This window comes from Psittacula echo (genome assembly GCF_963264785.1).
Source record: "Psittacula echo genome assembly, chromosome: 10".
Lineage (NCBI taxonomy): Eukaryota > Metazoa > Chordata > Aves > Psittaciformes > Psittacidae > Psittacula > Psittacula echo.
In genome coordinates, this window is record NC_137741.1 from 21,250,055 (window position 1) to 21,272,677 (window position 22,623).

At 55.4% G+C, this 22,623-nt stretch overlaps 2 protein-coding genes across 3 annotated transcripts in view; both read left to right on the top strand.

Moving 5' to 3' along the window:
• The window catches only part of MAP2K5 (mitogen-activated protein kinase kinase 5), a 122,532-nt gene extending 113,516 nt beyond the window's left edge, over positions 1–9,016 (top strand). For both annotated transcript variants that reach the window (XM_080626543.1, XM_080626544.1), the window contains one exon: positions 8,439–9,016. In XM_080626543.1, coding sequence (XP_080482669.1) covers positions 8,439–8,543 — 105 coding nt within the window. In that variant the 3' untranslated portion in view covers positions 8,544–9,016. The remainder of the gene's footprint in view (positions 1–8,438) is intronic.
• A 7,645-nt stretch (positions 9,017–16,661) lies between these two features.
• SKOR1 (SKI family transcriptional corepressor 1) lies at positions 16,662–21,191 on the top strand (the record flags this gene model as incomplete). The annotated part of the gene is made up of 8 exons (XM_080626598.1): positions 16,662–18,623; positions 18,704–18,800; positions 19,173–19,280; positions 19,359–19,430; positions 19,632–19,706; positions 19,797–19,871; positions 20,546–20,611; positions 20,708–21,191. 8 exons carry the CDS (start codon positions 16,662–16,664, stop codon positions 20,803–20,805), a joined length of 2,553 nt encoding a protein of 850 aa, XP_080482724.1. The 3' UTR covers positions 20,806–21,191.
• Positions 21,192–22,623: the final 1,432 nt, after the last annotated feature.

A 22,623-nucleotide genomic window follows, 5' to 3' on the forward strand; every position in this document is an offset into this window, starting at 1 on the left:
ACATCCATGTACGCACACCCTGGGGTCCTGCAGTAGGAGGGGATTGAGCTGTCTGAAGTCAGGTCCATGCTACAGAGTGGAGCTGCACTGATTCCTGATGATCTGACCTGGAAAACATTGCGTCTTGACCCTGAGTCTTGTGATGAGCTGCCAGCCTGGACACATCAGTCAGGTGCACAAGGGATCTCTGAAGTCTGTTTTTAGGGCTGCCAGCACATAGTTTGGCTGTGGCCAGTGCCCAAAAGAAGGTTGAAAAAAGGATTTTAGTATTAATATCATCATCATAATGATCTGTATTGCTGTTTAGAAATGGGAATTGAGGAGTGGTGTGTGGACAGTTCCTCTTGAGGTTTTCAGGTTTAAATTAAGCTCTTCTTCCTCTTGGTCCATCCATAAGCTTGGGGACTGCCATGGTTTAAAGCAGATTCTGTAAATTGCAGCAGAATTTTGGTGGCTCAGCAAAATTACTGAACCAGCCAAAAATCATTTGCAATTAACTTTGTCATATAAGAAGTAAAAGTGCATTGGTAAAAAAAGTTAATCTACAAATAGATGATGGTAATGAAAAACCACATAAAAGGAATCCTTCTCAAGAAAAAAAAGGTAAACAGGAAATACAGCTCCAAGTCTTCACTGCTCGGTAGTGTTATCCATTTATCTTTGCTTAATTCATTTTGTATGATCTTTTCACTATCTTAAATATCATCAGAGGGATAAAATCATTAGCGTGCTAATCTGGGTAGCCATAGTTCTAACACTGACCTAGGCTAATCTGCCTTTGCAATTTCAGAACTATGTTTGACTCCTCTGAAAGTAACCTTAAATTGTAGTCTTGTAAGAATTCCAGAGCTGTATCCTTCACTCCTTCTCCTAATGAGGTTATGACCAAATGCTCATTATAATTGCTTTAGACTCCTTTTAATTTTCAAGCTTATTAATCATAAGAAGAGTTATTTAAAATTGCATAAATTAATCTTAGATTAAAAGCCCATCAAAGCCTCGAAACAATTAAGAATAAGTAGGATTTCCCTGGGGCAGCAAGTTTTATTTTAATAGTGTAGTCAGGTGGATATCAGAACATTGAAGTATGGTAGTGATTAATGTATGCAAAATTTAAATGAGAGTTTTTAAATGGCAAATCTAAATCACATATTGACCTAACTGTAGGCTTTAACTGCATTGTCTGTCATATATTTAAACTGTTTAGTAATCAACATTTTAATTACAGTGTATGGTAGAGAGGCCGTGCAACAAACAAAACTCACCACTTCCTGCCACTCTGCATGGAGCTGTTTAGCAGGCTGGGGCTGTGCTTTATCTGCACAGCATAAGGAATGAGAAATGAGAGCAGAAACTTCAAGGGGACTAATGCTACTTGATTTTTGCTTATGGATGTGTTCCTGTCCCTCCTTCATCTCCGCCCAGAAAACACCACCAATCGGTGTGGCTTTGCCCTCTTTGCTGCCCTCACCCTTCTCTAGACAATGTGCTGCTTTCTGCTGCCCAAGCTGGCAGGAGCTACAGGTGATGTCCTCATAGGGGTGAGAAATGCTCTGAAAACATTATTTTCTGGGTGCTTTTGTCTTCGGACCCTGGGGATCCCTGTGCCACCAGTGTCTTTGCAGGCACCTGCAGACTTAGTGAAGCACCAAAGACCTATTAAAGTGTCTTTGGCCCCTGCTATGGGCAATTTCACTCCAGCAGCCAGCTGAGAACAGGCTCTCAGGGATGCTGAATTCCTTACCAAGCACAGCGAGAGGCAGTCCTTGCCCTGAATAGTCACTGTTCTGGGGATAGGAACTGGGAGAGAGAACTGGGCCAGTAACACTTGGTCCCAGATCAAAGGGAGCCATACAAGTACGTAGGAAAAGCTGATACTTTATGGTTAAACTTGCTGTGGTTTGACATATTCAGGGACATCGCTGCAGGTGGAAGAGACAAGGAGGCTTCATTTGTGGAGAAGAATGTCTCTCAAAGAAAGAATTGACCTTGCTGTAGCTCTGGGACACTGGGTGCATGTTTTCCAGACATGCATGCTCAGCCTCCCAGTCAGTGCTGTTTCAAGACTTCAGGTGCTCACCCTTGCCTTTAAAGGGTTGCCTGCTGTGGTCAAAACACATCCTAAGATTGCAAAAGTAAGCCAAGACATACAGCAGCCAGATCACAGTTAAATAGCATCTTGCAGGGTCTTTTCACCTGTGTGTGTATTCCATGTCTCCATGGATTGATGTGAGTGTTTGAAACCTTCACATTTTTCACCCCATTCCAGCCTTATAAGTGAGTGATGGAGGGAAGCCTGCTGCATGGAGCAGCCCCTGAGGAGGACTCTGACACCTTCTGTGCCTGTGAATTAACAATGTTTTGGGAGTCGGCGATAGAGTATTGGCCTGAGGATTCCTCGCTGCTATTCCTGGCTGTGGGAGCAGAAATTGGCCTTGTGGATAGCTGGCACAGATAATTAGAGCAGCATTTAGTTTGGCTTGTCCTTGGAGGCAGGAGCTCTAGATGTAAAATCCTCCACTACTGGAGGCAGTGGTAAAGTGATGAAATCTTACACGTGCTGAGGTCAGTGCAGGGGGATAGGGGGTCAGTCTGGGGTAGTTTGGGTTACTCAGCACTTTGTGTTTCCAGGCGTCCCAGGAAGGTAGCACAGCTCCAGAGCTGAGATGTGTATTTGTCCTTTTGGAGCTCTGACTTGTGTTCCCATTAAACATGTGAATGGGCAAGAATTTCCCCTCGAGTATGTGCCCTCAGTTAATTAGAAGAGCTGTAAATGGCATAGACACATGGGTAGCAATGGGAGAACTAGCTGGGATAACCGTGGTGCACCATTTCTCAGCCAAGTTCTTATTTTCCAGGATCATTTTTATTCTTAAAAGGTGCCCCAGTGCTCAGAGGTGCTGTGTTTGTGCAGGAAAAACTGTGTGGATGCATCTGATGCGCCATGGTGACATTCAGTGCTGCAATGCCAATGCAGTGCTGTGCCATTTCTAATACTGTTGGATTGTCTTCTCTCTCTCCCCTTCAAAAAATACCATCAAAATCACATGTAAAGCAGAGGGAGCTTCCCTTAAAGCAGCCTGTAGCCATCAGTAATATTTATTTTCTGTATTTGTTTTAAGCCTGTGAAGACTGTGGTTTCCTCCATACTGTCCTGATGGAGCCCTGACCAGCAAGCGTGCAATGCCCCTAGCCCTAATGTGCCATTAATGATAGGTTAATGTACAGTATAATGTTTTTTGGACTATGGGTTCATTACACTTCTGAGTGCGAGGTCCTTCTGCAGAGCGCCCAAGGTCCCATTGCATTATATCATGCAATAAAAATACCCTTTTCGTATCACACACTAATAAACTGTATTTGAAATGCTGTCTAAGGGCGCTGCCATTGTCTTGATAGTCTGTGGCTGCAACAGTTGGGGTCTTTTTATTATGGGTTTTGTTAGGCTGAATTCAAATTTTTAAATGAAATGCACAGTTTGTCTGTGCCTCTTTGTAATAAATGGAGCACAGGCCTTTAACTGCACAGTCTGGGAGGATTCCTGTAAAAGGGAACATTAAAAGTATGGCGCTGTTGCAATCAACAGCAGTGCTGCATGTTTCCTGACATACCTCTGTAAGCATGAGGCCTTCTGTTGTCATTTCTGATCTGCTGGGTGTTGTGGTTATGTTTGGGTGTCATGTAGTCATTAACTGACAGAGGGGAGATTGGGATGAGCTCTTAGGCAGAAGGTCTTCCCTGTGAGGGTGCTGAGGCCCTGGCACAGGGTGCCCCGACAACCATCCTGTGATCCAACTGTAAGAAAGCCAAGGGCAAGTTTGATGGACTCGCTCTCACTGCGTTGTAGGGCTGGGTCCCAGGGGGACTTTGGTCTCCCCTGGACAGTTCAGCCTTGCTCCTACCAGCAGTGCCAGTGAGCAGATCCAGGGCAGAGCTGCATGTGGGCACTTGGTGCTGGAAAAGGCCCATGAGTCTGTGTCCTACCAAGGATGCGATGTACAGTCTGTTGCAATAAGCTCTGGGTGGGTTATTGTCAGAAATTAAGATTTCTCAGGCCAGTTGGTGAAGGCCATGAAAGCAAATTGCTGAATTTTAAGGGTAGGTAAAATTATGGAACTTTTACCCTTGAATAATGGCAATTTAATTGACTGGGCTAAATGATTGATGGCTTGTGAGCCATGGGTTTGAATTACCAGGGCTGTGCGCTCAGGGGGGCACTGCCCTTTTAATTTCATGTCAGATATTTAAATGATTTACATCACCCTCTGCGAGGTGCTCCCCTCTGAAAGAGTTAACCTGTCTGGTGGGACACCGCGACGGGAGAAACGTACCCTTTATCAAGAGAACGAGATGAGACAAGTTCATTTAAAAAGCCTGGTTTGTCATTGTTTATCTAATTTTCAGGGTTGACACACAAAATTAGGCTGGCTGACACTCACTCTGGGGCTACCCCTGGCCCCGTCCTGCCTGACCTTTTCAGCTCCAAGGTGCTGGGCACTCAGTGGTGGATGCTTCTCATCGGATGCAGGAATCGCTGTGGAGCCGTGCATGCTGCTGAACTCAACCCCAGCCTGGGTAAGGCAGCCCAAAACCTGAGGAAGCAGTTTGGTGGTGGCTTTTCAGCCTATTTTCTGCTGCTTGGGTATGTCGGGTTACTTACTGCCAGGTGTTTTTAAGGATGAATATTTAGGAATTGGTGAGAAGGTGGTAACTGCTTTGTAATGAACGTGGGTAGAGGGCTGAGGCAATATGAAACACCTGGGGATGGCATCAGGTCTGTCATGGGAGCATCCCAAAATACCTTTGGGCTCCTCTTGTGAGCATTTCTTTCCTTGGTGTTGTGCATCCCTCCGTGATCACGTCTGTCAGTGCTGTAATGAGCTCTTACATGTTCCTGAGACTCAGATGTCGGCTGAACCATTGCTGGTAGGGCACGAAGTCTCCATTGCAGTGATTTTACTAAGGAAGGTTTAATATCCATCTTTTATTTGCCAGTTCACAGGGGACAGATGCCTCATCCCTGGCAGCGTTCAAGGCCAGGCTGGATGGGGCTTGAAGCAGCCTGGTGTAGAGGAAGGTGTCCCTGCTCTAGTGGAACGTGTCCCTGCCCATGGCAGGGGTTGGAACTGGATGAGCTTTAAGGTCCCTTCCAACCCAAACCAGTCTGGGATTCTATGATTCTATAAGTGCCAGTGGTCCCTGCTGACATTAGCATGGGTACAGCTCTGCTGCTGCCCAGGGGTATGTGAGTGCAGGACTGATCTGTGCCCACCACACCAGCACAGTGGGATTTCATCAGGGCAGTGAGAAATGGGCTGCTGCAACACAGAATGCATTTCAGGCTTCCACACACTTAACTTTATTCAGTGTTAGCTTGCAACGCCAAATAAATCTGTACAGGAATATTGTAAGTACAGCAGGTTGCTCGTGTTTGGTTTAGAATGTATTGCTCACTGCTGAAGTCAGGGCTGGGACTTCTCTTGTGGCTGAGGCACTCAGGGACCAGAATTTATGAATCATGTCCATGCTCTCTCATGCACTCTCGTTTTTTTCCTTTGTTGAAGTGCCAGTTCATCCAGCCCCATCCCATAGCGTGGGCATGCACTAGACCTGGAGAGCTGCAGCTGCATTTCTCCCTTAGAAGCTTTGATTTTTACCTGTTCGGTTGGCTTTTTTAACCCTTGTTTCTTCCTTCCCTTCCAATTGAATCTCCCTGCCCCTTCCTTCCATACTTCCTTCCAAAGATACCTCTAGTTTAAGGCACTGATTTCTGAGATGTGTGTGGTTTGGATTGTGGGAGTTAATACTTGCAGTACTCTGGATGCCTAAAAAGGGGGAAATGGGGAACCATGTGCTGAAGAGTGGCGAAATGCAGAGAACCCTTTGGGGTATCCTTATGAAGAGGAGACTGCTGCTGGTGCAGCCACAGTGGCTGGAGACTTTGGAGGGAATCTAGTCAAAGCATCCCTTCAGCCTTGGAAAAATCCTCACTAGAGCAGTATAGCCTGAAACCAGGGGAAACCTAAAGAGTAGTTTCAAGTTAAACGTGTTCCTAGGGAGAAAAGTGAGTGTGTAAAACCCCAGGCTTCCGTGGAATAACCTCACAAAACAAAGCAAACAGGGGGAGCAGCATGGCTAGCTGACATTTTCAACCTTGCATAGCCTGCAGTTTCCCTTTGCATGTTGTGAGTAGCTTAAACACAAGGATATAGTGGGTGTGAGATGTCTTCCTCTGCGGGGAGTCTCTCCATCGTAAAGGAGATTCATGGCAAAGCGGACTGGCTTTAATAGCTGTTTTCTAATTGCCCCAATGCATCTGCTCTCCCTTGTCTGTGGGCTTTTGATTGTCTTTCCCTAGTTCACTGCTGTCCTTGAATGTTGTGTTGTTTAAGAGGCAAAACAGCTATTTCTAGGCTACCGTGCATATAATGAGCATTCACCTTACTCTGGCACCTTTTGCACCCAAAAAATACCAAAGTGCTGGGCATAACGTGCTTGTACTGATCCTGACAGCACTCCTCTGAGAAAGCAGAGTCATTTATTCCCTTTTTAACCATGAGGCTGAGGGAGATTAAGCAGCTTAGTGAAGGTCACGCTGGAAAGTCTGTGGCAGCTTGGGAATAAACGCCAGTCCCTGGGTTCCTGATTGTATACCTACTCCTGAACTGGTTTTATAGCTAAGAACCAGGAATATTTCAGATTGAGTTTGTTTAGTAGAACAGAGAAACCCAGACATGGGGTGTCTGGAACAGGAGATAAAAAAGAGAGTGCTGTCTGTCTTTAGTAGTGTTCTTAATGTTAGGCATTCAAGACCAAAGCTTTTTAGTAGCCAGGTGTTGGAAAGAAAAAGACATTGTCCATTTGTTCAGTGCATCTGTGAACTTAAATGCCTCATTTTAAAGTCATCCATCTTCTCTTGGTAGCATTGAACTCCCTGCTGCTGTCTTCAAAGCTCTCAAATGGACTTTGATACCTCTGGATAGGTTGTTCTTCTTTGGTGGACCAGTTTCCAAACCATGACTTAGCTACCTGTCTGGGAAATTCAGAGCCCTCTGACAGATTTAAAGTTGCTGTCTACAGCTCAGATTGGCTGATCCTGGGGTCCAGGATCCAGAGCATTCCTTTTGTCTTTTATCTACATGGTTAACCAGGAAAGCGACTGAGCTGATCCCAGTAAGATCTGAAGGAGGACCCTCCCCATCTCAGATTTCTTCTTAAAAAGTTCTAGCTGAGATTTCCAGCCATCCCAAAGAGTTGAAGCAACAGCACCTTGCGCTTCCTCCATAACTCTTGCAGATAATGGCATATTTTATTCCTCTGGCTCCTGTGTTTGCTGGCCCTGGCCCATAGTGTTTTATTGCTTGGAGCTGATGCTGTGAGGATTTATTGTGCTCTATTTACCCTGGTGCTGCTTCATTGCCTGGTGCCATTCTAACCCAGACGACCACCGGGCTTCCCGTGCCCTGCGTCAGACCCATGCTCGTTCCCCTTGTGCAGATGCTGCCGTTCAGTGCTGTGCTTGGTGCCTGAAAATCCCACATGAACATCACCCTTCCCAAAGGCTCCCCAGCAAACCCCCTCTGATTACTTTCAGGCATTGTTTGCAAGAGCTATGAAGTTTAGTGTTGCAAAAACCGAGCTGCTTTTGGGTGATTTGGAGTGGAGGTTTTCATCATCTGTGATGGTTTCTCCTGGCGATTGCTTTCTTTCAGTCATTTGTGTAATTGCGGTACTCGGTTTCCTGTGGTTTTTTTATACTTCATTTGAGATTCATCTGAAGATGGCATGTTCCCATCTCTAGGAATGGGGCCAGATTGAGACATGAGCTGCCTAAGCTGCCTGCTGAAATTGCAGGCCATGGTTTTGTTTCATCCTGAGATGCTGTTCTGATTTTGTGAGGGGTCTGAGACACGGTTTTCCAGTGCCTGCAGTAGCCCTGTGACTCATAGCCAAGAATATTTCATAGTTATCCCTTTTCCCATCATGCTGAACTCCCACAATACCTTCTCAGGAAGACCTATTTCAGTTGTATTATCATTTCTATATCAACTGATCACTGCAGATGACATGTACAAGCATGTATGTGCATGAACAAATCCCTCCCCTTATAGACACCATGAGTGCTGCAGAGCCTGGTCCTGCTGCATCTGCAGGCGCAGAGCTCCATGACCAAGTAACAAAAGGAATTTAACACCTGGCAGGGATATTGGTTTTTTCCCAGGTGCTTTGTAGAACCATCCATTTAAGGGATTCCTGTACGCGGGGTAAGGCATAAGGTTACCACTGATAGAGGACTAACTACTCCATTAATGATTCTATTCCACTCTGATTCTATGTCCCGGTGTATTTTTTCCCCAAAGTTAAAATCCCAATCTGTATGTGTTTTCACAGGAAGGGTTGTGCTTATCTTGGCTAACTCTGCCTATCCCACTTTCCAGGGCCACCCATTCATCGTGCAGTACAACGATGGGAATGCAGAAGTCGTGTCCATGTGGGTGTGCAGGATGCTTGAGGAGCGGCGATCGACCCAGGGACCACAGTGACAACAGCTCATCCCGGACCAGCAGCACCAGCCCCACGCTTTGGACTCACACTCTGGATCGTGTCTCACTAAAAACATGTTCTAGAAGCATCAACAAAGTCTTTCAGGATATTTGTTGCTGCCTTTCCCTCACCACCACATTAAGGAATTCTCTTCCTGCATTTCTTTTGTTGCTGAGCAATGTCATGTCCTCAGATTATCTTCAGTTAAACTGTACACAGCCTTAAAGCAAGTATTTTATATCTATATTTTTTTGTTATTGAATGTATTGTATATTTCCTGGCTCCAGAGTATTTTTTAACTGTTAAGTCTTTTTATGAATGAGTCTTGAGAGGATTTCCTGAAGGAGTTGTTGGCTGTCTTTTGAGTGCAGACATAACTAAATACTGGGTTTAAATGTAAAACAAAAGCAAACAAATAGAAGTATCTGGACATTCCCATCCTGCAAGGAGGTGAGGGATTGCCCTTCCAGGGTAAAAGCCAGTTAGGTAGGTCAGCATCATCCTCTCAGATGCCCAGTGGTGCCTCCCCTTAAGAAGCTGAGAGCCACAACACAGCCTCGTGCAGCATCCCCTGAACTCGTGACCGGAGAACAGGCTGCAGGGTTTTACTTCCTATCACAGCAGTCCATGGCTTGCTTGGGAGCATCTTGCCTTTCTCAGCTCTACGTTGATCCCTTGTTTTCCTGCATCGGAGTTGCTGCATGATGGGTGCAGCTGGGTCAAGCAAAGGCTCCTGTAAAGGGAAGACCAATTGCAAAGTCTATGCTGTGTGTTTCTCACTCCCGCACTTTCTGAGCACGTTCCCACAGCAGGCTGACAACGGAGTCCGTCAGTCCTTGTGTTAAGATGCTTATGACGAAGAGAGGAGGACGGTGGAAGGCAAGTTTGGGGTGCGGGACTTGGGTCGAGCAGGAGGTTGGGGCTTTTGTTTGCTTGTCTTTGCATTAGAAATAAACTTTTGCTAAAGAAACCCCAAAGCTCAGGGAGTTCATTACAAACCAGCAGCTTAAAAACCAGTTTGGTGAAAAACTCCTCCTAAACCACTGCAAGTCCTAAATGTTACTGTGGAGGCAGCTTGGAAAAGGCTTTGTTTCCTTCCTTGGAGGGATCGTTTGTCTTCTTTTGAAGTATAGAGGTTGCAGGCATGAACTTATAGACTAAAGTTTGTCTTAATTGCTCTGATGTCACAACCTCCCTGGCAGATCACAGCACGATGAATGAGCCAGTGGCCCTCATACCTCCAGGTCCTTCTGCTAAAGTGAGACAAATCCCTTCCCTGTGAGCCACCAGACCAGAGGCAGCTCCTCCATTTATTTGTCTCTAACAGTTCGCATCAGCTTTCTCGGGATAAAAAGTCTCTCTCTTGAATTCAGTTAGAAAGTCAGTAAACCCAAGGCTTTTCCTCTCACTTTCCCTGGCAGGAGGTCGGGAGGGGAAGACATCACCATGAAAATCCATGCAGATGCCAGCGGATGGGAATGTGAGACATCTCCCGGCTAACAGGCTGACAGTGTTATAATTCACCAGAATACGTATTAACCTCCCTGTCCTCATCAGTGTGCCTGATCAATCCAGCAGTCACAGGGAGGTTTGGGGCCTCTGTTACATCTCCTCCTTCCTGCTACAACTTCCTGGACTTCGAATCAGGGCATCCCTTGGCTGAAAAGGGATGTAAAAGATGCAGCAGTGTTATACCCCACAGCTGAGGCCTGCTCAGAGCATGGCATGGGGGGGTGCATAGCAAACATCAATTCACCAGTGGGTGCTATCGATGCACTGAGCGACCCCTCCACTTCCTCCGGTTCCCCTCCTCACCCCACCATCTCATTCAAGGACTCCACCAGCAGCCCCACACTGGCCTCACCTCTCTGTCTCCTCTCCCTGTACCCTCAGTCATGGTGGTACCAATAGACCCAATCTGCTATGGGAGTGTGTTTGTGGAGCTCAGGCTCTGGGTAAAACACTGGGTATGTCCCATCTGTGCCAGAACTTCCCGTTTTCTGCTTTTCCCTGCCTGTGATCCTTGCCAGGTGAAGCTCATCCTGTGAGATGAGCCCATGGTGGTTTGCCCTTAAATGCAGCATAGAATTAGGGAACATGTTGGGGTTTGTATCCCGTGGCCATGTACATCCTGCTGTCAGCTTCCCAATGGTGTCAGTCTTCGTTTTCCCACTAAGAGCCTGAGAAGCTCTGTGCGTGGCTCTCCATGCACATACATCTGGTAGAGAAACCAGGAAAGGGGAATTGCAGTGGATTGAGGCTTTGAGGGCTGCGAGGGGTCCCTGACCTGTCCCTCTCCCTGGTCTGTCACACAGGGCTGGCAACAGCCAGCAATACGCGGGTGTTAGTAACTGAGCAATACAGAAACAGCTCGTAGGAGTTTCATTTGATCCCTTTGATACCCAAGAGCATAAGCAAAGGGTATGATTGAGGATTGAATCTGCCTCACGGAGCTTTGCGGTCCTGCAGGGAAAGTTTACCTGGAGGCATCAATGGAAAAGGGATGGACCACAGGCACCCCCTGTCACTGTAATGCAGAGCGCATGTGGGCAGCATTTGAAGCAAACCCTGGGAATTTAGGTCTTTGCTGGGAATAAAAATATCCTTATTCCTGCGGGGAGCATAATGTGCTGATGGAGAGTGAAGGATGCTCAGAGCAGAAACTACTGTGTGGTGACAGGAGCTGCACCCAGGACCCCACCAGGGAGCCTGAGCCTTGCCTGGTGAGGAAGAGGAGGGAAGAGGCAGGTCAAGGGGCTGCAAGAGGTGACATTCCCCAAGCTGAGGCTCTGCTCTGAGGAGGCTCCTCATCACAGAAGTCATCAGTGGCAGGGGCCAGGGCACTCAGAAGCACCCTCAGCCTTTAGAGGCAGCAAATGGAGCAGCAAATCCTTCACCTTCACAAAGGCTTGAAACAGGAGGAGCCCCCGAGGCTGGTGGGGACAAAGCAGCTTCGTGCAGAGGCTCTTCCTCCCACTCCCATTAGGATGTGCAGCCACAGAGATAGACACAGAGACCCCACAACACCCCCAGGACCCACATCCCTCACCTGGCTGCTGGGAGCTGGCCCTCACAGCCCTCAATGTGCCAATGGGGATGAGTTAAACACATCCCGGGTGACTCCAGCTCCTTGACACCTGCAGGAGAACCGGCTTTGGCCCCAGCTTCTCCACACAGAGACTGTTCAGCCATTCGAGGTTCTTTGTGAGTGACTCCAGCCACCACTGATGTCCTAAGGCTGCCTTTGTGCTGATGGGACCTCCCAAACCGCAAATGCTACATGGTGGGCATGGTGTCCCCAGGCTGGACGGGCTCTCTGGATGGATCACCAGGGCCCATAGGGTGCTGGTGAGGTTCCCAGCTACAGCAGGTATTTCAGGATAACCCATCTCCAGCCTTCCCTGGGGATCCCTCAAGCTGGGGAGTGCTCACAGGCACCATAGGGCAGGAATCAGGAGGGATGGGGGGACTGTCCCCTGGGTTTGCTGCCCTCCCACTGCTCCCTCTTCTCACAGTGTGGCACTGCTGGGGCCACCTAACTGGGGAACAAGATTAGGAATCTCTATTAGAGAATGATGGTCCCATGGAATAGAAAGAGGGTTGTGCTTTAAGAAGAGCAAAGCACAGGGGTCTGTGCCTTTCCCAGCAGGAAGCTGCAGTGGGAACGCTGCGGCTGCCGAGGAGCTGTGCTGACCCAGGGCCGCTTTACCTTCAGTGAAGGGTCTGGCCATAAACTACAAGTGTGCACTAAGGACAGGATTTATAGATTGAGCCTCTCTGGCTCCTGCAGCTGCTGCTGCACCGCCGGGACCGCGCTGCGGCTGCTCCCGCTCCAGTCCTGCCGGGGAAGTTCAAGGTTTATAAGGAGCCGGTCAGGCCGGGAGATGTTTAATGGCAAATGGGTGTCTGGGGCTTCCGCAGGCGGGAGGAGAACGAACTTCCCCGCAGAGCACATAGAGAGCAGCTCCGTGCTGGAGGCCGCGGTACCCGGCTGTGCCTGCGCAGCCTGGCCTGGATGAGTTAATTGCTGCCCTGGGCTCATCCTGCTCCAGCTCTTCGAAGGTGCTGGTTGAACCTGATCAATAAAATCATGTCCATTGATCGCGCTCATTGCGTTCCTCCGCAGCCGCTCCGTCCCAGGGAAATGGGGCAGGTTTAGAGCTGAGGGACACAAAGTGAGGGGCAGCACTGCCATGGCAGGGTGAGAGTCAGGGGACAAGCAGGTGAGGGGGTAGACAGTGGGGGAGCTGAGGCACATCAAAGGATGCACATTGGGAAGAGCCAGGGTGTGGTGGAAATAGAGGGTGCATAGAGGGGGGCACAGAGGGCATCATGGAGTGAGAGAAGGGGGGCACACATGGTGGTGGAGCAGGCGTGTATAGATGGGGGGTGCCTAGATGGGGAGTGCATGGTGGGAGACCTAGAGAGCATAGGTGGGGGGATGCATGGTGTGGGAGCTGGGGTGCACAAATTAGGGGGTGCACAGATGGGGGGGTCACAGAGGAGCTCTATAGGGTGGGGGGGAGGCACACACAACCAGGGCACTTGGAAGGGGCGCCGGGGCGCACCGAGAGGACCCCGCAGACTGCCCGGGGGTCTCACGGCAGAACCCCGCTGGGGGTCCCGATCCTCGTCCCTTGCCCGCCCGCGGGCCCGGCGCGGTGTGCCCGGCCCGCAGAGCGCCGCCGCCCGCTCCCTTTGTCAATGTCCAGTAATTAAAATGTCACCGTTTAATTTTCAGGCCTCTCGGAGCAATCTTTTCCTAATAAAGAGCCTAATCGAAACGCTCCTTCGCCTTCCCCCGCCTCCCCGGGAAGGGCCGCGGAAGAGGCTGTAAAGGCGCAGAGCCGCTGCGGATCGATAGAGAGAAGCCCGGATTGATCGGCCTCTAAAATTAAATTTATTGGGGTCATGGTTTTATATGGTGCTGATACAACTGTTAAATGGGGAACATTCATTTCCAATAGGAGGCGTTTATTAAACTTCCACTGAATTAGACCGCCGTGATTTATGTGGCAATCTCGGCACAGCCCTCCAGGAGAGGCCCGGGGCGAGGAGGGGTCCCGTCGAGGCTCCGCGTCCTGCCCAGCGCCGCCGCGGCTCCTCCGCATCCCCCCGCGTTCCTTCCGCGGCCCCCGGGTGTGTGTGTGTGTGTGTGTGTGTGTGTGTGTGTGTATGGGGTTGTGCGGAGGCGCCCGCAAACGTCCCGGCTCCCGCATGTGGCGATCGTTGAGTGTTAATTAGAAATTCATTACAATTAAAAGCCGCGCGCACACGCCTTAATTACATCTGATTTTTAATTCCGAATCCGTGTTTACACAGTAAGCGAGACGTACCTCCTGATTATCCCCAATACTCTTTATACTGTACTAATTATGTAAATTAAACCTAATTAACTGACAAAAACTGCAGTCAATTCAACTGGTAAAAGAAACGGCGGCTGCGAGGAGCGAGGAGAGCGGCCGGGGCCGGGCCGGTGCCCGACTCGGAGCTCCGCGCTGCCGCACCGCCGTCGGGGCCGGCGCCTCCGCTCCGTGCTCCGGAGGAGCTTTGCTGGCACTGGGGCGGCCGCACGGCCCCGGGAAGAGCCCGGCGGAAGGGGTCGGGGCTGAGCCGCATCATCTCGGACCCCTCTTGACCCCCACCTCCCAACGGGAGCGGCCCTGGGAAGGGGCGATCCCTGCTCAGTCCGCGCCGCCGCCCGCTCCCGGTGCCCCGCAGCCGGTCCCGCGGCCACTGCGGGGGCTCTACGGTATCGGTTCCCCCTAGCCCCGGCGGTGAAAGAGGCGGCGGGGCTCGGGCCCTGCGCAGACGCGGCTCCCGCGCTTCTCGGCCGCGGAGCTGGAGGATGGAAGGGGAGATAAATAATTAAAAGGCGAGGAATAATTACCGGCTCGGTTTGCGACCATTGCGGGAAGGCCGCGCCGCAAGGCCCGGCCCGCAGCGCCCGGTCCGAGTCCCCCCCGACGGAACGTTCCGGGGGGACCCGCGGCCGCTTTCCTGAGTGAGAGCGTGGCCTGGGGCCAGTTCGACCGCGGCGGAGAGCGGAGGCGATGGGTGGCTCCGCACCTGCGTTTCGCTCCGCGCCGGCTCCGCCGCATCATCCCGGTGCCGGTGATGATGGCGAGGAGGGGGGGGGGGGGGAACACGCACAAAAGTGATAGCTGGGGGCGATCCGCGCCGTTATTAACTTCTGTTTGATCAGTGTAATTGCGCCGATCGCGGCCGGACGCGATGATTAATTACAGTTTAATTAACGCGGCCGTGACGAGCGCTGCATGCGGGAACCCGACCAGGGCAGGGATGCAGCTATGAGCCCCTCGCCACGCCGGCAGGTCCGGCGGCCACTGGAGCCGAGCCCCGTGTGCCCCCCGCCCCGCTCCGGTGGTCGCCGGCCCTGCCGCCGTGCCGCGGGCCTCGGTGGGGAACGAAAAACCGCGGGCTCTGCCCCCCGCGCTGCCGCCTCCCGGTGCTTTCGTTGCCGGCCGATGCCCCCCCTCCATCCCCCCGTGCCGCTCCCGCACCCGCGCCCCGCGGAAGAGCGCGCATCCCGGGGTGGGGTGGGGGCGGTGCGCGGGAGCAGCGCGCCCCGATTTCGATGCGGTCCTTCCGCCGCCCCCCCCGGGCTCCTCTTTTCGTTGCCGCCCGCTCCCCGCGCAAACTTTCAACGAGCACCGCTCCCCCCAGGGACACCCGCGCCGCGGGAGGCGGGGGGGGGGGGCGCGGAGCCCCGCGTAGGTGCGGCTCGGGTCTGATCCCCGCTCTTACCTCGGGCAGCCCGGGCGGGTCCCCGCTCGGTGGCGGCCCCCACGCTCCCCCCCCTTCCGCCGTGCCTTAAAGCCGCGCTGTGATTGACTGGAGCGCATCGGTGATTGACGGCCGCGGGGTCCCGGAGGCAGTTAATGTAAATATGCTGGTGCTAAGTGGGTGTGTCTTCCCGTTATTTTAGCTGTCACCGGATCAATGTGCAGCGTCTCCAAGTACGGATCCGGATCCTCCCTCGGTGGCGCCGTTGGTCACTCGCTCTTGTTGCATCTCGCCCGGGCGGACGCGGCGGCGGGGCGGGCGGCGGCCCCGAGGCGTCGGTGAAGGGCGCGCCGCTGCCCGCCCGCCCCGCTCCCCGGCGGCTGCCCGCGGTCAAGGGCTCGGTGGGGAAGGGGCCCCCCCGGCCGATGGCGGCCCCGCCGCCGGGCTGCGGCCCCTAGCCCCGAGGAGAGCCTGCACGTCCAGCCGGGCTCCGCGGCGCGGTAAGTGGGACCGGGGGAAGGATGGAGGGGATGGGGATGGAGGGGGGAGAGAATCGAGGCGCCTTTTTGGTCGGCGCTCCCCGTTATTTTGTGTCATTACCACGGAAGCCGCTTACCGCCGGGAAACCTTCCCGCTAAGCCAATTTGCCCGGCTCGCTGCTGCCCTTCTGCTGCTACGTGCTGAGGGTCCTGCCCGCCCCGGCCCCTAATCCGCCCGCTCCTAATCGCCCGCCGGAGACACGACAAAGGGGCTCCGGGGCCGCTGCTATCCGAGCCCCGCTCCGAACCTGGCACCGAGCGGCAAGTTTCGGCCCTCCCAGCTCGGCCCCGGGCTCGGCCCCCCCCGGCCCCGCTGCTGCGGGACGCGCTGGGCGCATCCTCCGGCGCGTTTCGTTGGAGCCCGCTCGGGGCTCGCCACAACCGGCGGCCCGGCACGGCTCGGCGAGCCGGCACAAAGGGAAGGGACGCGGCACCTCCGGGGGACCCGCGGCGGGGGGTGCTCCACAGCCACCCCCCGGCCGGGACGCCCTTGTCCTGGGCAGCCGCAGCCGCTGGGTTCCCGGGGTCGCTTCGGGCAGCGGGTACGGGAGCGCTCGGTACCGGCGGCTGCGGCGCGGAAGATGCGCTCCGGCTCGGCAGGACCCCTCTGGGCCTGCCCGCGGCGGGGGGGGGTCCTGCGGAAGCGCCCTGGGGGGGTCCTGCGGAAGCGCCCTGGAGGGCTCCAGGCCGGGGTTGTCAGCGCCGAGCGGGGCCCATGCGGGCGGCGGAGCGGGGCTGCGGGAGCGGCGGAGCGGGCGCGGCGGCGGGGCCCGGAGCGCTGCTAACCCGCGCCTTTCCCCGGTTTCGTTTTGCAGGGGCGTTTTGGGGGGAATGGAGGCGATCGCCACTCAGATGGGAAATGGGAGAGATGCAAGCTCCTCCCCAAATTCAAAGCAAGAGCTGCAGCCGTACCAGGGCTCCAATACCCTCAAGCCGAACCAAGTGGGTGAGACCTCTCTGTACGGCGTGCCCATCGTGTCCCTGGTCATCGACGGGCAGGAGCGGCTGTGCCTGGCGCAGATCTCCAACACGCTGCTCAAGAACTACAGCTACAATGAGATCCACAACCGGCGGGTGGCCCTGGGCATCACCTGCGTGCAGTGCACGCCGGTGCAGCTGGAGATCCTGCGGCGGGCCGGGGCCATGCCCATCTCCTCCCGCCGCTGCGGCATGATCACCAAGCGGGAGGCGGAGCGGCTCTGCAAGTCCTTCCTGGGCGAGCACAAGCCGCCCAAGCTGCCCGAGAACTTCGCCTTCGACGTGGTGCACGAGTGCGCCTGGGGCTCCCGGGGCAGCTTCATCCCGGCCCGCTACAACAGCTCCCGCGCCAAGTGCATCAAGTGCAGCTACTGCAGCATGTACTTCTCCCCGAACAAGTTCATCTTCCACTCCCACCGCACCCCGGACTCCAAATACACCCAGCCCGACGCCGCCAACTTCAACTCCTGGCGCCGTCACCTCAAGCTCAGCGACAAAACGGCCACCGAGGAGCTGTCGCACGCCTGGGAGGATGTCAAGGCCATGTTCAACGGCGGCACTCGCAAGCGGACCTTCTCCCTGCAAGGGGCGGCCGCCGGAGGGCCCGGTGCCGGCTCCCCGGCCGCCAAGGCCGCGCTGCACCCTCCGCCGCCCGCCGGCCCCGAGCTGGCCCCGGCGCACAAGAGTCTCCGGTGCAGCGGGCAGGAGCCAGCGGGCGATCGAGGGGCGCTGGGGCTCCCGGCGGCGCACGGCGGGTCGGCGGGCGCGCACGGCGGGGCGGGCGCGGTGCGCAGCTACCCGGTGATCCCGGTGCCCAGCAAGGGCTTCGGGATGCTGCAGAAGCTGCCGCCGCCGCTCTTCCCTCACCCCTACGGCTTCCCCGCCGCCGCTTTCGGACTCTGCCCCAAGAAGCAGGAGGACGCGCTGGGGGGCGCGGGGGGCGGCGAAGCGGGCAAGGGCGGCGCGCTGCCCCCCGGCATGTTCTGGGGACCCCCGCACCCACACCCGCACCAGCCGGCGCAGCCGCCGCACCAGCCCGGGGCCGCCAAGGACTCCGGTGTCTACCCCTCCTTCCCCGTGTTCTGGCCGGCCGCAGGCAGCCTCCCCGTGCCGCCGTACCCCGCGCAGAGCCAGGCCAAGGCGGCGGCCACGGCCGTGGTGGTGGCGGCAGCAGCGGCTGCGGCGGCAGCGGCGGCAGAGCCGCCGGGGCTGTCGGGCCGGCACGGGGAGCTGGAGGGCTCGGAGCCGTCGGGCAGCGGGAGGAGCAGCGCTACCCCTCAGGAGGGCGCCGGGGCCGAGGGCGAGCGCTGCCCCAGCGCGCTGTCTCGGGCGGCGGGCGAGGAGGAGCGCTCCGGGGACGAGGCGCTGCTCGCCCCGCTGCCCCTGCCCAGGAAGGGCAGTTACCTCTCCGCCTTCCGTCCCGTGGTGAAGGACGCCGAGAGCATCGCTAAGCTCTACGGCACCCGGGATGCGTACGGCGGCGCGGCGCCCCGCGGCCCCGGCTACCTGTCCCCGGACTTCCTCAGCGAGGGCAGCTCCAGCTACCGCTCGCTCTCGCCCGGGGGGGACACGGCCGAGGAGCCCGAGGTGGACGTGGAGTCCAACCGGTTCCCGGAGGACGAGGAGGAGGACAACGCCGCCGTAGCCCCCGACGGACGGGACCCGCCGCCGCCACGGCTGTTGGCCGGTACCGAGGAGCCGCCGCCGCCCGCTGACGAGCCCGAGGAGAAAGCGGCCGAGCCGGTGGCGCAGGAGGGCGGGCAGGCCCTGGATGGCAGCCCCGAGCGGAGCAGCAGCAGCAGCGGCGGCTACGAGGTGCGGGGCCGGGAGGGGACACGGGACGCTCTGCCCTCGGGGATCTCCCACGGGGACCCCCCTCACTCGCTGTCTTGTAGGTGTTCGCTCCGGACCGGGGGGAGCATCTGCAGCCTCTGAAGTCAGCCGCCGTGATGGGAGCCCCGGCCGCGTTCCTTTGCCCCCCCGAGGCGAAGGGTAACTGGGGCCTGGGGGCGGGAGGCCGGTGCGCACCGACGGCGCGGCCCCGGGCATTGCCCCCAACGGCTGCTCGGCCCCGGGGGGGCTCCGGGGCCGCTGATTTCGTTCGGGGCTTTACAGGGGAAAAGCGAGGGTAAACGGTTTTGGGATGGCGGACGGGGCCAGGCCCCCCCCGAGGCCGGGGCTGTCAGGGCCGCACTGGGAACGGGGGGCAGAGCTCCTGCCGCAAGCTACTTTCCAACCGCAAAGCGATTAGGATGTCCGCTAAGAAGGTTTTAACGAGGGCTTTGTCCGTAATTATGTAATTAAGGATATATCAGGACCATACTTTCATTGCTTACGGTTGAAAATCGGTTTATTACCTTTAAGAGCAAGATAAAGAAGACAATCACTCCGCGGCAGAGGATTTAGAGACCAGAAAATCCTATCAGGACCAAAGGAATGTCTCTCATCCCAGCCCTGTAAATACCGACAGAGGTAAGCGCCGGTCCGCGGCGTGCTGCGCGCTCCGCCGAGCCCCCGCATGGGGCTGACCCGCAGTGTCCCCCCCCGCAGGAGAGGACACCCTCGGCATGGATGTCGCCGGGACGCAGCTGGTGGAGAAGGACATCGAAAACCTGGCCCGAGGTGAGGCGGGGACGGGTGCCCCGCGGTGAGGGGCTCTGGGGGGACCCCCCGGCCTGTCCCCGCCGCTCGAGGTACTTGTGTTTTCGGCAGGAGTGATTAACTCCTGTGATTAATGTAACGTAATGCGATTAGCGCCGCGCTGAGCCGCCTCCAGATGGAAAAGTGCGGGCTCCCCTCAGCCCCCCATGTATTTTTAAACAGATGAGTTACAAAAACTGGTCCTGGAGCAAATGGAGCTGAGGAAAAAGCTGGAGAGGGACTTCCAGAGCCTGAAAGGTACCGGAAACAGCCCCAGCCTCTCCTGCCCCGCCGGGGAGCGGCGCCCGTGCCAGGGAACGGTGCTGATCCACCCCCGGTGTCCCTCAGATAACTTCCAGGACCAGATGAAGCGGGAGCTGGCGTACCGGGAGGAGATGGTGCAGCAGCTCCAGATCGTCCGAGGTGAGGCCTGCCCGTTACCTTCATTTCTTTAACCTCCTTTTTGTCTCTCTCCTTTTTCTTTTTTCCTTTAATTCCCTTACTTTTTCTTTAATTTTCTCCCCCATTTTTATTTCCTTTATTTTCCCTTTTTCTTTTATTTACTTTTTCCTTTTTCTTTTCTTTCCTCTTTTATCTTCCTTTCTTTTATCCACTTTTCCTTTTTTTTTTTTCCTCCTGTTCTTTTTCTTTTCTTTTCCTTCTTTTTCTTTTCTTTTCCTTCTTTTTCTTTTCTTTTCCTTCTTCTCCTTTTCTTTTCCTTCTTCTCCTTTTCTTTTCCTTCTTCTCCTTTTCTTTTCCTTCTTCTCCTTTTCTTTTCCTTCTTCTCCTTTTCTTTTCCTTCTTCTCCTTTTCTTTTCCTTCTTCTCTTTTTCTTTTCATTCTGTGCACTCCGCTTCTCCTCGGCATTTCGAGCCTCCCCGCAAACGGCTGCGAGGCATCAGCACACGGGAACGAACGAATCTTCCCTCTCGCAGCAATTTCCATCCGGGCTAAATTAAAACCCAAGGCGTAAAATCAGCCGGGGAGCCAAGCCCGACTCCCCTTTCCCCCTTCCCCCCACATCCCATCCCGTGTTCCCTCTTCCCCCTTCCATCCCCAACGGGGTGAGCGCACTACGATGCTCTCCCCCATCCCAGACACGCTGTGCAACGAGCTGGACCAGGAGAGGAAAGCGCGCTACGCCATCCAGCAGAAGTTGAAAGGTACCGGGGGGGGGTGTGTGTACATTTAAGGGGGGGGGCGACACTCCCTTCCCCGCGTTGGGGCGCCCCGGGGGTGACGGCTCCATCACTTTGCAGAGGCCCACGACGCGCTGCATCACTTCTCCTGCAAAATGCTGACCCCGCGGCACTGCACGGGGAACTGCTCCTTCAAGCCGCCGCTGCTGCCCCAGTGAGCCCCCCCGGACCCCCCCAAACCCCGAAGCCATGCGGGCAGAGCCCACACAAGCCATTTCCACGAGGAGACACTTGTACATAGAGGACTTTTAGCCCGGCTTTCCTCGGACTGGCAATACGGCGGGGAGCGGCCCCGGGATGGTCGGGAATGGGGGAGCCGGGCCCCCCGCCCAGAGCCCCGCGCCCCTGGGGCCCCCCGCTCCGCCCCCCTTATCTCCCCGTGTGTCCGCTTCTTCCACCCTTGTCCAGACTGGAAACAAAAGTGGCGATGTGCAATGGATATAAATGTACTGTGATTCTCTTGGTACAGTATTTGTTGGATCTTTATTTATTTATGATGTATATTTATTCCCCTCCCCTTCGGGCCCCCCTCCTCCCTCACCACCCCCCCGTACCCTTATGGATGTAACAGCACTTTACCGAGCGCTCCGCACTCCCGAGACAGAACAACGCTCGCCCGCTCTGGGGAGAGCCCCCTCTGTACGTGATTTTTGGTTCTTTAATAAAAGCCGACTTTAAGAAGCCGCCTGGTGCGTGGGGCTGTCCCGGGGGGGTGCGGGGGTCCCCGACCCCCATAGGGACACTGTGTTCGGGCTCACCGGGCTCCGACGGCTGCCCCCGGGCCTGGGGTAGGGGCCCGACACCGGGTGCGGGAGCTGAGGGGGAGCTGCCCGCTCCCCTGCCGCGTTCCCCGCTCCCCCTCCTCCTCGTCGCCGCAGACGGGAGCTCATTAATGCCCATTTATATGCTCGTTTCACACATGAAAGTATTACATTAATGAGCTCCGAGAGCGATGCGGAGGTGCTCGCACACCTATTAGCCCTAAATACCTGTTTTCAGCCCGGGATTAACCTAGCGCGGCAACTTGGAGGGCCGGGAGCGGGGCAAGGACCGGGTAGGGGGGAAGCTGCACCTCGCACCGGAGTCTTGGGGCGCTCCGGGAGCGGAAGCAGACACAGAGGGGGGTTTGCACCTTGCCCCGTGGTCTTGCAGGACACCGGGGCTACCGGGACGGGGAGGGGACGCACGTCGCAGCTCTGCGCCCCGGGCTGCGGGGACCGGGAGCATCCCGGGATCGGGGCTGGAGGGTGCATTGTGGGGGGGGTACACTTCACCCATCGCAGTTGCTGCGGTGAGAACCGTCCCCGGGAGCTCCGCAGCGCGGATCCGCCGTGATTAGTTTCTGGAGTCATTACCGGGAGCAGCCGCGGTTCCGCGGGCACTGCTGCCACCGTGTGGGCAAAGCTGGTACTGCAGCCCCGGTCAGCGGCCCCGGCATGCTCCCGGTAGCCGAAGCACTGCAAGGTGCCGAGGCAGCTTCATCAGGCGCTCCCCGCCGCCTCCAGCAATCCACCACTGCTTTTCCCTCCGGGAATCAAGTACCCGACCCTGGGATCAGCTGTGCTGGAGCAGAAGAGCGTCCGTTATCACCTGCGGGTGAGGAAAATCATTGCTTGGACATGTGGATGTGGTTAGCTGGGTTGAAGTTTATAAAACACTTGGGGTGGAAGTGCTTCAACTACTTCTTTTGGCTTTCCTCTTTTCTGAGAGCATCAGGCAAAGCTCTTGTGGCTCGTTTGGGATCAGGCATCCTTTTGTGCTGGGTGAGCTGCAGAAGATGTCTGTGGTACATGACCCTGAGCAGGAGCAGCAGGGCTGGGGTTGCTGGTAGCATCTCACAAACAGGTAAGCCTTGGGGAATGGGGATCCTACTGCTGGGACATGGGAGGGATGCATAGACCAAGGAGACAACAGCAAAGAGATGAACAAAAAGGTAGAATCAAGCTCTGTGAGCTGAGAGGTTGGTGCTTGAGAGG